The 14514-nt window shown below is 37.8% G+C and overlaps 2 protein-coding genes across 2 annotated transcripts in view; one reads left to right on the top strand and one right to left on the bottom strand.

Annotated features, from left to right (window-relative positions):
- The window catches only part of LOC117605747 (caspase-1), a 56379-nt gene extending 45806 nt beyond the window's left edge, over nt 1-10573 (top strand). Inside the window, exon 5 of the mRNA XM_076692228.1 lies at nt 10356-10573. Coding sequence (XP_076548343.1) covers nt 10356-10378 — 23 coding nt within the window. The 3' untranslated portion in view covers nt 10379-10573. The remainder of the gene's footprint in view (nt 1-10355) is intronic.
- LOC117605745 (alkaline phosphatase-like) overlaps nt 1-14514 on the bottom strand; it is a 162731-nt gene that overhangs the window by 94252 nt on the left and 53965 nt on the right. The window lies entirely within an intron of this gene.

Consider the following 14514-nt stretch of genomic DNA (forward strand, 5'->3'; position numbering starts at 1 on the left):
AAAGAGTTAGAAAGTTACATTTCAAAGTAAGAAATAAACAAGTTCACATCTAGATTTTATAAAAAATATGAAAGAGACAGTATTGATTTTTATAATATTACGTAATATTCTTTGTGCAGGTTGCTGCATTTAACTTGGTTACACAGAGGGCTCTTTGAGAACGTATTATTAGTACGAGTGTTAGTAACTTTCACGATATCATGATTTTTATTAAAGTATTACATGTCTGGCGAGGGAAACTTTTATACCTTACGAAGGAAAATTACGTTTCTATCTTGAAGAAGTGTAAGAAGATATAACTTGATTTCTAATAAAATGTATGTCCTCTTCTAATTCCTATCAATACTTTTATTTTCAGTTTATGCTTCGAAACTTTGTTTCATAAAAACCTAAATCTTATATTCTTCAGAAATAAAAAGTTACATTTGTAAAGTCACTATTTCATAAAAAAGTATTTCTGAAATTGTTTCTCGTCATTTATATTGAAGATTTTATTGAGCAAAAGTTTGTTGAATCAAATTCATTAAAAATTTCATTTAACATCTGCCCACCGTAATTTATTAAATGATTGACAATTTTCTCTTAGAAAATATTTAATGTTTCGTTTATAACAGTTTTCAAAGAAACCCACAAAGCTTGTCATCAGAGAAACGAGTTGCTGTAAAATAGCTTTACTCGAGAGAAAGAAAGGTTTCTAGGAAAACAGTGAAGGTTCCTTTCCGTCATTTTCCAGGAGAAAATCAATTACCATCGCGGATGAAATCGTGTCGATACGAGGAATAATCATAGAACCCTGATACCACGGCCACCGCGTCGACGTGTTTACTCGGTTGGATGCAGATGTAAAGTTAATAGAAAGAATGACGGTATTGGAAAGCAGGTAGAGTAACGTTCTCCTCTCAAAGCCATGGAAAATGTCGTGCTCTTTGAAACGAGATGGTAGCGTGGAACGGCACGAAGCAGACAGGCGAAATAGCAGGGTTGAGCGTCAAAAGTGAAAAGCGAAAGAACGCCTTGCCGTTTTCACACCGCACAAACCACTCTGTCGAATCTCGCCTTTATAATATTCTTTTGGTGCCGTTTACCACTGCGCGCGCCCAATAAAGACACCGCTGTAAAGACACGGTGCCAACCGTGGAAACTGTTTGCAGAAATCTCGTTTTTCCTTCCTCTATTCTAACCGTCAAAAGGGATTCCATTGTCCTACCGTTTGATTGAAAAACACTAGTAGGATAGAAATTACGGTAACCATAATTTACAGCGATCCATCGCCCATTTACAGCGTTGAATCCATCACCTATATTATTAAGAATTCTTAGAACAAGATTTCTTCCAAGTTTCATAAATGCTTTTAGTAATAAAAGTTTGCTTCAGCATTGTAATAGTAAAGTTAGCAAGAAGCTGATAGCAAAATTCGAATTACGTAAAGAAATAGTGCAACGATAAAAAAGTTTCTGTGTCAACTTCTGCTAATTAAGGTGATCATCAAAAATAAAGAGACGGTTTTAGACAGATGTTACAAAAAGATAGAGATTCGTTAACCCGACGCTGCGATCAGCAAATAGTTGAATGTCCTTCATGTGATTGACATTTTCCTCGGGAATTAAAGGAGAAAAAGGTTAATCAGGTCACGGTAACGCGATTACTTCAGGAAAGGCTGTAAAGAAAATCAGTTAATGCTCGGTAGCCGATGTAAGCGAAGCGAGCCATTAATAAATTTCTGTAACGGATCGTAGGGAGAAACTTTAATAAAGATGCATGAATGGGCGAGATTTTCAAATGGAATCGAGATTAAATGAAACCACGAGACTGCCTTTGAGGAGGAATTTCTATTAGATAGACTTCGTCGCTTTGTCAGCGACGTTCTTTTTATTTTTATCCGTCTTACGTGCCAGACCAAATATCTCAAAAATCTTGTGTCGCGGCAAATCCGTGTGCGAAAAGAATGCAACTACGCAAATTCTTTGTATTCTGATATTTGATTTATCTTGAATTAACCCTTTCGTTCTTTTTTTTGAAATTATTTTTCACTGTTACTTAAACTATCAAATATAACTTCAATAATTATCTTTTGTTGAGTGTAAACAAGAACTTCTAATTATAAGAGTGAAAGATTTTACGAAATGTGCGACGGTCAGAGTGTTAACATTTTGTACAATAAAGCACTCTATATGGCTGAACATGAATTATAGGTCGTTTTCAAGTGACTTTGGTGTCTGTTTAAACGGCGAGTTTAAATTATCAGTGGCTGTGCAAGTAATTATCTGACTGTAACGGGGAAAACTAGGAGCAAAGTAACAGCAATTCCAATGGCATATATTTAACTCGACTGGGAGTGAAGCACTGGTTCAACCGTGGAAACTCTTGTTCTCGAAACTCACGACTCTGCTGCATTGAAAATCTGGAAATCGCCTCTGTTTAAACTCGGCTCGTTCTACTTTCCCTCGGACGCCACGAATTATCAAAAATTAACGTCGTCGCTTGGAACCATTTGCATCACCGGCAAATACCGTTGGTTTGTTCCAGTTTGTTAATGATATATGAAATGTTTCGTTTATTAGTCTACGAATTATTCCAAAATTTTGACTCGTAAACATCTTTTATTCGTCAATAAACGATTTAATTAGCGGATGTATAAATAAATAATAGGATCCTCGAATAGGTAAAATTAAATTCTTCGGTGTTCATTTCGTTTACATAGAAAATAATTTGACAATGGAAGAGAGGCGATCAATAAATTTTAATGATTATTTTATAGTTGAAAGATAGCTAGGAATCAAGAGAAACACATCGTATTTTAATGGTTCAACGTAAAATCGTTGAAATCTCAGGGTATCTTTGGCAAAACGGAAGCTCTTAGAACCACTGGATGTAGTCACGTTAAGGCATGATCACGCACGCCAGCGCGGTTTCAACAACGATTCCGTCATGGAATTCGACGAAGAGTTTTATCTTTACGCGGGTATAAACCGTGTGTTCCATGCTTTATCGGAGAATCGATATCTCGTCGGGACTTCCTCCTCGTTCGAGCGTACACGAACATTTCTTTTTTCTTTCTTTATTGTATTCCCGCGTAAACAGTTTCATCGAGATTTTCATCCTTTTTCGCATCGACGAGCCTCGTTTATCGATAAATATTCGATCCACGAAAGTGGAAACTGATTTCTGGTTCGACACCCACGTGTCCCTTCTCGTTTTTCATTCGCTAGAAAAATATTGAAAGGATAATCCGACGATGCTAATCAAGCATTTAGGAAGATAGAAAATATATATTTCCTTTTTAAGATATTAAATCAGGAGAGTCAAATCATTGTTCTTAATTAATTAAAAATGAGCTTAAGATTATTTTTAATTATTTTGAATTTGAAGATAAGGCTTGTATCTCGTTGAAAAGAAATAAATCTATTGTTATGTATTTAGTTGTGATACAATTTCGTGACATTTTGTGAGGCGAAAAAATTCGGCCCACGATCCAATATCAAGCTTCAATTTTACACTGATACAAGCTCGCTTCCTTCCGGCGGCAATTATCCTCGACGGTTTTACATCTCCGGTTTCGTCGATTATTCGTTTCAGCAATGAGTGCACTTCATTGAAGTTGGCCAAAGGCACAGCTCCTCTTCGGATACGAGTACGTTTAATCGACGCGGTATTTAAATCGATTGATCACTTTCACTACACTACAGATCGCTAATCCTTCCTTTTTATCAGAAGAATCGGAATCATTTTTGACAGAATATTGAATAAATTTTATGAAAAGAAATGAGACATATCTTACTAATTCATATGAAAAATAAAATTTAGTAAAATGGAGTTAATAAGTTAAATAGGTTCATTATGTGATCAGACAAGTAGAAGATGACAACGTATGGTCAGACATGGAGAATAGAAACGCCAATCTGGCAAAAATTTTATAATTTTCCTTTTTATTTATTAAATACAAGCAATAATTCAATAGAATTTAAATGCTGAAATTTAAACTAATTCCATTTGTCGTTTTGCAAGTTTCGCGAGAAAAATTCTGTCTAACCTGACGAACACTTTGCGCTCGTACATAAATTCTGTTAATTGTATCCGGTATCATTTTACGAGGTTACAGTAATTTCGTGAAGAGAATCAATTGTACGCCTGAAGGCCGGTCTGGTTACAATTAGGATATCTCGTTTCGCCAAAATTCGGGAACTGGAGTTAGAAACACCGGGCACGGGTTTTCGACATTCGACGCCATTACAATGCCGTCGGAAATGTTAATAACTTACGTGCACGTGCGTTGTTGGTGCACGCTCGCAAACTGCTTAATTGGAAATATCAGCAGGTGTAACGGTGAGACCATGTAAATTGCGGTGATAATGGGGCGAGGAATAGATAACGGCGCGACGCGAAGATCGATCAAACAAAAATTTTCTATCGATTTTCAGATTAATACGATTAAAAAATAAATTTTTGTGCACAAGGTACAGGAAGATAAGAAATGTTTAGAAAATTCGTGTATGTCAATTAAATCTGATGAAGTGTTTATCTTCGAATTATCATTTTTATGACTGAAGAATACAGAGATAGAAATACAAAAATTAAGTACGGATTTCCATCGGTAAACTTTGTTTCCTACGTGTATGTTTTCGTTCCGTGGCAACCGTTAATTAATGGGTACATGTAATTCCACTGTTTGTATAAAATATAATTACATGGTGACGATTTATACCGTAGCTCATCTCACGGTAGCGTGAATTTTAGCATATTCCCTGAAGGCACGAGACCACGATCGTGATATTTATCAACGTATCATAATTTGTCAACTGCAAGCGCAAAGCGTTCTCTAATCTAAATGTTTAAAATGTTGCATTGCAATAACGGCGTTCTGATTTCGTTTACACTGCATAAACACTATTCACGGTACAAAATTTAATTGTGTGATACATTCAGAAATTGGAAATAGCATGTTCCATTCGAATGCCAGTTTTTAAATTGAAATCGTATTCCTCGTTGTGTACAGAATTATGCCAAATATTATTATATGGGGTGTTACATTGTATACAATATACCTCGAATGAAAACAATGCTGATTTGTAAATTAAATCGTTACAATTGAAAATGATCGTGAAATTATGAAAACTAATATTGTTGCCTTCGATAATGAACTTGATCAACAAACCTTTTGAAAATGCAAACTAATTATTCATTTTTATCACTTGAACTCTACGACAGAACCTTCGGGTTTTTAAGTGAAAATTTTTATACCTAGATGATTTCCATTAAATTGTCGAACGGCAATCCTTTCTCCGAGTTCAGAGCTGGATTTAGCGAACGTATTTCCTTTCATTCGCGAAAGTTTGCGATTTCGTGCCAGCCGGCCAGCCATTCGCCGGTAAACTTTCAAATAGGATTATTCGGTGTATAAAAGCTATGCGAATTCAATATTTCGCGGTATCGTCTTAATCTTTCGACGCCGACGATGTAGAACGAATTTCGCGCATGCAAGTCCTCTTACGATACGATATTCTGCTATATGCATTATCAATGAAACTATCGATCCGTTGAATTGAAAATTTAAAAGTTTATACAGTCATACTGTATATTGCGAAACTTCTGATCGTTTTCATTCCGGTACCAATCAACTTTTCACGAAGATCAAATTTTCCTCGCACGTATCTCCATAAATGTTGCGCGCGACACGAGTTTGTTGAAAATTAAATTTCATATTTGATATTTAAATGGCTGATTCAAATCAAGTTTTCGATCGTCAGCTCAAAAACGAACAATTTAAAAACATATCATTTTTCGTTTTGCATCGTAAATTGAATTCTATTTTGCATTGCGAAAAAGATACAATGAAAATATCAATTCTTTTATATCAACTGCAGTTTACCAATCCTCCTATCGTTCCCAATTCGACATTGCAAATAAACCGCAGCAAATTCGTCCCTTTGGATTCTCGAAATGCATCGGAAATATGAGCAGCAATAGGAGGCACGTACAAACAGGAAGCATCGTACATTTTAGAAATTCTCGTATCCACCTATTGTGGATCTATTGTTGGTAATAATCGTTTGTCGGATCTGATCGTTGTTTGTTCCTTATCCGAACAACGGGGAACGAAAGGGAACATGGCTGGATATGAGAACTAAGTATGCCTCGTAGGATTTGTCTGCGAGTACAAGTACGTAGGCACGAGGATACGAAATCGACCGGACGAGACTAGAATTCGATCGATCTAGAATTAACGGGTGTTCGATAACGGGCCGGATAATTTCAACGGAAATGGCGCACAGATGCATCGTTGGTTAAAGCGAACGAACGGGATATTAAAATTTCTCGCCGGAAGAGAGATGGTGGAAAAAAAAAAATCCTGCAAGCGGATTACGTGCTGGTATTCGCGACCGCACCAAGTCTGCACACTCCAATAAAAGCAGCGCCGTATAATATGAAGCGGGGTAACTGTGTTTCCTGGACGGAAAGAACGAAACCGTGCGACAAGAGCAAATATTGTACCGCTTCAGCGGGAAACAACGACAACCGGGAAAAATAAAAACGACCGCGCCCTGTCCTTTGATTCCGCGCTGCATCGAGAATAATGAATGATTTTTAACACGTTCGTTGTCGCACCGGAAATTGCCATGTGTAATACAGCACACTTTATCAGGGAAGTACTCTGGTTTGCGAACAAGAAAAAAGTGCTTCATTCGACAATTTTTTTCCCCCGGGGAAAATGTAACTTCAATTAAAAACGTTTTTTGGCTACACGGTTATAGGATGTTCGGTAAATTTAAATCTGAAGGATTTAGAACAGGTAAATTTCATCGTATGTTTTCGACGAGTAGTTCCTGGCCGCGATTGTTCGGGTCAGCCTCGAAGCTTTTATCAAGATAGACGCTTGTTTCGAATGCACCGAGACTGTATGGGGTTAACGAAAGTTGTTCGCTTGATTCATGGCCCCGTGTCTCGGTGTAGAGGTCTCATTTACCCGAAGTGTTATGTGCCGTGGGGAGAAAATACTGCGGTCACTCTAACGAGAAACGAAAGAAACGAAAGAAACGGAGGTAAAGAAAGGGAATCGAGAAGCATGGCGAACGAAGAGGTGGTTGGAGGGTGGAGAAAGTAGATCGAGGAAAGGAAAAAGTGCATTAACAAGAGAGCGAAAGAGAGGAACAATGACAATATCATTAACATCGAAGCTCCGAGAAACTCATTTGTTAGAGATCAGCGCTAAATAAGAAGTTGAATGGAAGGAAAACTTGAAAATAATCACTTCTAAAGAATGAATTATAAAAATAATATAGTTATTTTGTTAAAAGAATGATTCGTTTTTTCACAAAACTCATGGAATGTTAAATAAATTGCGATTACTGTTCAAGTGCTAGAAGAGAGCGAAGGTAGAACAGAAAGTATTGTTCGTTTAATGAAAATTTAATTATACACATGCCTAGCAATAACAATGCGTGCTCGGAGAAATCAACAAAGCGAGGATTGGGATAGGTTGGACTGTAACAAGGGCCGCGCAAAACGGCGTGTCAGCTAGCAACCATTGTTAGCGTTGAAGCCGACTATAAACCCGTAGAATAGAGCACAAATTTCAGCACAATTCAACGTACAGGTTCTGTAGGACGATTTGCCAGATCGGTTTATGCTGTATACGGATAATTCACATTGATGGGATACCATGAGTAATTATCTAATGCGACGGTTCATGGGATTTATGTTACCACGTAGGGAATGTTCCTGATCAAATCTTCGAGGTCATTTGTAACTCTCCGAAATTGTATATAATCAGAAGATTACATAAACAATTAATCAACGCTCTAATTATGTCAACCTTGTACTATATCCATTTTCAATTAAAACAACTGAGACGGTACAAAATATTTCATCCCATCCTTTTAGATAATGTTTGAAGGTAGAAGGAACACGGATATAGAGAGGGTGTTGAAAGCGAAAAAGAATAGGGTAAACAGAAGGTATGAATTATCGATTCGACGAAGGTAAACCTTTGGTAGCGTGCGATCGCCTTGCTTGCCCGATCGGCGTATCCATCAATTCGGATTATCCGTTTTCGATGGAAACTGTCCCGGCGTTTAAGAAATGAATTGTGGACCGGACTGTGTCAAAGTGATTTACAGGTTGGAAAATATTTGCACGCATCGACTCGTCACACTGCACTGCCGTGATTTACCTTACTACCCAGTACCAGGGTAATAGAACGGCAGCATTTATCAGCTTAAAATTTCGCCAACCTTACTCGTATTTCTCCTGGCGGACGTATTTTGGATCACTCGAGTATAAAATATATTTAAAAATAAATTTCGTTGCATTTGCTCGTTTGAAAATAGGCGATTCTCTCCATGAATAGCAACGATCCGAGGATCTATCCGATTCTCAAGTGGTTTAAGAATTTCGTTGGAGCTTCTTCGAAGATAGTTAAAGCGGCGTGAAATGTCGTTAAAAGAGATTCCGCGAGAAGCTGGCGAATAACTTTTTTCCCCGCCGCTCGCTCGTGGCAACTCGATTTCGCAGACGACGAAGAAGAAGAGACTGACGGCTGGAATAATTTATAATATGTTGAAAAGAAATCTCCCGGGGCTGTTTAAATCTCGCTAAGAATTAGCGAAGCATGCTACGATGTCGAGAACAAAGTGCCTAAGGTTATCAGATCTAGGCTACGTTTACACATGAATTATAAATATTATTGGTACTCCTTCTGTTACAGCCGCTAGCATGCATGCGATTCACGATGAAAAACTCTCTATTTAAACTGTAAGTTCTTGTTTTATCCATAATTGGGTACAGTAAGAGCAACTTACGCACAAAAGGTTCGTACAAAACACGACAGAAATCAACTGACAGCTTTGTCTTCGTTTGAAATGATATTAATGAAGAAACCTCGCAATGAAATTCATTAGAATTAATACTATGTGTCTAGTTAAATATCCACGTTCCTTGTGTGGCTTCTATGAACTTTGAGGATAGGAATAATTCGCTTTCAGTAGGTTGAATTGAATACAAAATCGTTTGATAATGAGTTCAGCAGCGTGGTTGCTGCAGGAGTATCATGAATCATTATAATATAAATGTATTGTTGCATCACGATGCGGCGAAATTGCGTGCGCTTCGTCTATGAAAATTATGCTGCAATACGGAGAACATTTTCATCCCTGGGAACTAATTGAAAATTTTTTCATAAACGCTTCCCGAAAGTTTTTGCAGTACAGTGAACCTCTTTTAACTTTGAATCCCTAGAAATTGGTGATTAATTTAAAGGAAAAAAAACATAATTTAAATTAAAATTTTTTATTGGACTATATTTGAAAATTATATAAAGTTATTTGGACGTTTAACGAGTAAAAGTTAGAAATTGTAAAAGAATTGAAAAGTGTCCTCGACGAAAGTGTTCTGAAAGAATGATAGGAGTCACTCTGATCCAGAGTGTTCCAGTTCGGGCTCGATCGTAAATTGAAGCTCTACTCGACGTAAATATCGTGAACGGTGGATCGTCGACTAGTCGCGGAGCTTGTTGCCGACATGGTCGAAACAAGCACGATGAAAAATTAACACGATCGTTAGTTGCCCGCCACTGTGACCCGAACATTAACAACGTCCATGCGTCTCCGTTTATCTGGCCGGTACACGAAAGACAATAACGTTGCCGGCAATTTGTGAAACGTAGGAATTCCATCCGTTATGGTGGTACTAGATTTAATTTAGTGAGCATTAAATCGTTGAAAGAATAGCATCAGGGAATAAGATACCGCCTGGATTTCCTATAGAAACACGATTGCTAAACCTCTTTACCGAGGATGCATTTTCTATTCCCGAAAGTCATTAAACCGGGCGGAAATGAAACGGCTCATAAAGTTCAAAAAATTTTATTGGAAGAAGTACATTAAATTTGACAAATATCTGCAATTGAAAGTTTGTTTCTAGCCGGCAGTCGTTAATCGTAAATTATTGTACTTTTATTAGTTCGTTCGTTGCCAGTCGATGCATTGAATACAAAACTGTGATTAATTATTCGATTTTTCTTCTATCCGTGACCAGTTATACAATTTTATTGAAATCGTCGATTAATAGCGATTGCCATGAGAAGCATACTCTCTTTAGTCGAATTTCTGTGGCAACCTTACTGATGAGATATATAGGCGAAGTTTGTAAACGTACGTGGTATCAGATAACGAGACAGCGTACAGTTTGTATACACGTGAACATGCCGGATTAACTTCTCTAGCTGTAAGACACCGTTCACCGTATCGGTCGGGGTATTTACTGCACACGACCACCCTCCAGAGAACGGACACGGTTACGTCGTCGAAGGTCAGAGTTAATCGAAGTTTCCACGCCATCTAATACCGTCTAACTATTTTCAGGTGGATGTTCTGGATACCGGTAGTGCCGTCTCCCTATCAGCTGAACCGGTGCTCTCTACTAACGATCAGCTAGGCGTTGAGTTACCTGCTTTTAGATGCAATCAGGTAGACACCTACTTGCTACCCGATCATCTGCTTCTATCAAGAGCTTTCTACGTGTTTGCAGCGATCGAACAAAAGGATTTCAAGTGGAGGTATTTCGCTTCTTCATCGTCGGTAAGTCAATCACTGATTAATTTTAAATTAAATTAGCATGTCATCGAGGTGTTGTTTGCATGGAAAGTGGGTTAATTTTTAAATAATCTTAAATTGAAGCGAAATTTAGGTCAGTTAAGGAATAGCACTATCTTTTTTCTTTTTATAATTTAATGAATCGTTGAGTTGTTGGTACGATGAGAGATGAGTTACTCGTTCTTTGCCTGGCGGAGAAGGATGTCTAATTTCAGCGTTCTTACAAAATTGTAAACAAAACGGGAGCGTAATTTCGCAGAGTTATTGCACGGTTCTAGAAACGCGATTCCACGGAGTAGCGAGCGTTAGAAATGAAAATATGATGAGAAGAGAGGCATGCAAGGTGATTCGTTGCTTTATGACCGTATTCACGCCTCATAAGAAGGAAACTTTTCCAACCGTGGAAACAACGCGTGCAGATAGTAACCAGGCCACGCGGGTTTGAATATAAAATTTCGTGAAAATGCAAAACGAAGACCGCGCGAATACATCCTCGACCCATACATCGTCGAGTCTGAAACTCCATTTTTGAGTTCTTAGGACAGGTCAGTTGCGAGTGAAACTTCTCTTCATTTTATTCCATCCGGTCAGAGCAGAAATTCTTTTCGTTCTTTTTCTCCTCTTTTCGTTCATTTTTCGCGGAAAATTTTAGATTTATGGAAAAATTTTCGCGAGCACAGAGAAACATTGTGTCTAGGTATATATTCCGCTTACAAAATTGTTTCAATTGTTGAAAATCAAGATATCATGAAATTATATGTATTTTATGAAAGGAACAGTTTTAACAATTTTTGTAGTTTCAAGCTATTTTACACTTTACAAATTTATTAATCGTTTATATTTAAAATAATATAGAATGTAATAATCTTTGGTTACCATAAATAAACTTCGAAAGAAATATGTAAAACGAGAAAGCAGAAGTTAAGACCATGTTTTATCGTGGCAGTGAAATATATTTCTGCTACATAGAGAAGTTTAAAGGCTATATCGACAAGAATTTATTAACACGAACAACTGGCACAAAACTCTGTTTAACTATAAGGTTACAGTTTTTAGAAATAAAATACACAACAGAAAATTCAGGAACGCAAGGATAAGCTTAGCTTTTAAAAACTTTTTAGCTACCATCAGAAAGTTTCCACCTTACAACAGTGTAGAACTAAAAAATTTCTCCAATACGAGACTAATAAAAGGGAGATTGTTAGAGAAATAGAAAATAAGAAATTTCTGAATGTGTTATTTAAAATTACGAATTAATTCGCAAGCAATGAAATGTAAATTTTTAATAGTGAAAGGCAGAATCTAAAATATTTCAAAAAAATAAATTCTTTCTCTGGAAGCATCTGAAAATCGTCTGAAACACTGAAGTGCAATTCGAGGCAGAAATGTTAAAAGGGGGGTCGAAACGAAAACGAACGATATCGTAGAAATCGAAGATCCGAGTACAAAAGCATCGTGATTCATACATTCGAAGGATCGCGATAACGAAGAGAGCCGATGAGGCTCGAAGAATCGGGTTCCTGTTCTCCGACCTCGCATTCAGTTATCATCCAAACACCGATGCTCGAGCCTCTGTTTGTGTTCCCATTTCAAGTGCGTCTCATCAACTCGCGACGGAGTATTTAACAACACGCGAGGAATAAAGCGGCGAAAGAGGAGGCCGGAATCGTCGACTTACTCTTTCTTTCGCTCCTCGATTCTCCCGTGAAAATCATCGGTCTGGTATAATGAAAGTGTGTCAACTCGATCCGCGATAAAAAAAGGAAGAAGAAAAAAAGATTTAAAAATAAAAAGGGAAAAAAGCGAAGAAGAAAAGCAGAGTCGAGGTTGAATCTCTCATCGAGTAGAATAGCGACGGTCACGAAAGAGGCCGCAAATCTGTGCCACGAGGAACAGGCGAAACAATAAATTCCACGTGCTACTCGATATTTCACCGACCGATATGCAAAAGCCGTGAATAATGTCCGCTGTCCGTGGGAGCATTTTTCAGCCTACGGGAAAAGACGAAGCGACGATCGTGGCAGCCGGTGAACCTATCGCCCCGAAATAATTTACGCCCGGAACCAAGTGCATCCGGGAAACACCCTGTAAGACGATGCATCTGATTCAGCTGCGATAGAATGCAACGGCTGATAGCGAGACAACGTGCGATTTCACGGAGAGGGGCCACAATTTTTAGCCGTCGACGGAACCAACGAAATTTATGGTCTCCTACGTAAACGGATGTTGTAGGCGTCGGACTCTAGGGGACGCTGGCTTTTCCGGCTGCTTATACGACGAGCTACGAAAATTATCTACTGGCATTTAACCCTTTCCTTGGAAACAATGTACAGTTACCTTGAAACTATCGAGCGATAGAAATATACATTTACAAGAATATACAATTCGAAACGTATCGAAACAGAATGAAACGAAAGATGGATAAAATCGGTACAGAAAGCTATAGGAAAAGCAATCGGGAACACTCGTAACCGAAATAGGTAGCTATGGAGATCGACGTGCATTATAGAAATCTGGGTTAGCTCGTCTTAAGTGGACCGAGCAAGAAAGTCCCTCGTCTTGTAAAGTGCGCGCGGTATCATTGTCGGAAATCGTTTCTGAGAAAGAAAGAGGCGATTCTTACCGAGACACGAAGCAGAGGAAACGACGTCGCTGCGACTAATTGCCCATGATAGAGCACGGAGTAGATAAATCGCCGAGTTAGAAGGTAATTGTACTTTCAGTTGAATTGAATGTAACCGTATTTTCATTCGCATTTCTTTTTACATTCGTTTTTAAACAGTTCAATTAAGATTTTTCATATCAGCAATTTGAACCAACCTCTTCGAAAGATTATTCCAAATTTTCATCAGAAATTTGAAGATGAACCAGCGTTGGTTCAAATCTCAAATCTCTCGATGAAGATAGCTGCAATGCAGGTTGAAGTTGCTTTCAAAAGAGACAGACAAGGTATCTCTTCGGATTAAACGTTTCAACCTAGAGAATTTAGAGTTGAAGTACCTCTTTCCTGTTCCTTTAGGAGAGACGATTCTTAGCGTAATTTGTTTCTGTAACAATGATAAGGTAAATTACATAACCGCGACTAGATGCGAGTGTCACTGAACTGTAACGAGAAACCGTTCATCAGGATTCCCATAAGGTTTAACCGTGGCACGATAAGACGCGTGCTGCTGTATTTTACCATACATACTTACTGGAAGGGTAATTCATTGGCTCCCAGGATTTGCATGTCAAAATAAATGCCCCGAGGACGAGCATGCTAGTTTCATAAATTCCTTTCATAAACGTCCGCTCTCCGTTCTTGCGTCTTGCAATTCAATTGCTCGGTACGTTCGTTTCTATGAACATATAGGAAACCCTTCTCTTGGTAATTGTAACATCCTAGCTAAAAGGATATACTTCTCAGAAAGAGGATGCGAATGAAAAGGAGCTTCTCTTTGGAGTTTGATTACTTTGTACGGAAAGTTCTACCAGCTATTTTCTAATGATGTTTTAAAATTTGTCATCATGATAATGGTACTCTTTTCAACCATTTACATTTTCGTCACGAATTTAGAAAATTATCTTCCTGTTTAAATATCGCGTCTTTTATTTTATTTATTTGCATTTCTTGAGAAATTTTTAAGATAAACATTACTTATTAAATTTCTATTTTATATGCTAATGAAATTATTGAATAAGAGCTAAATGAACAATTGAGGAAATAAAGTGTTTCCTTCAGGTTTGTGTTGGATACGAGATTAATCAAGTGTCTTTGAGAGGGAAGTGCACGTGGCACTGATCCCTTATACATATTGTTCAGTGCTATTTAATACACCAGGTGTAATTTCGTCAGCAAACAGACAGGGTTGAACTGCTTAAATCAGTTTGATTACCTCCTTGATACAGTACATCACTGTAATGGGATTCTAAGGTGTTAATAGCGTTC

This window comes from Osmia lignaria, chromosome 14, assembly GCF_051020975.1.
Source record: "Osmia lignaria lignaria isolate PbOS001 chromosome 14, iyOsmLign1, whole genome shotgun sequence".
In the NCBI taxonomy this organism is placed as follows: Eukaryota; Metazoa; Arthropoda; class Insecta; order Hymenoptera; family Megachilidae; genus Osmia; species Osmia lignaria.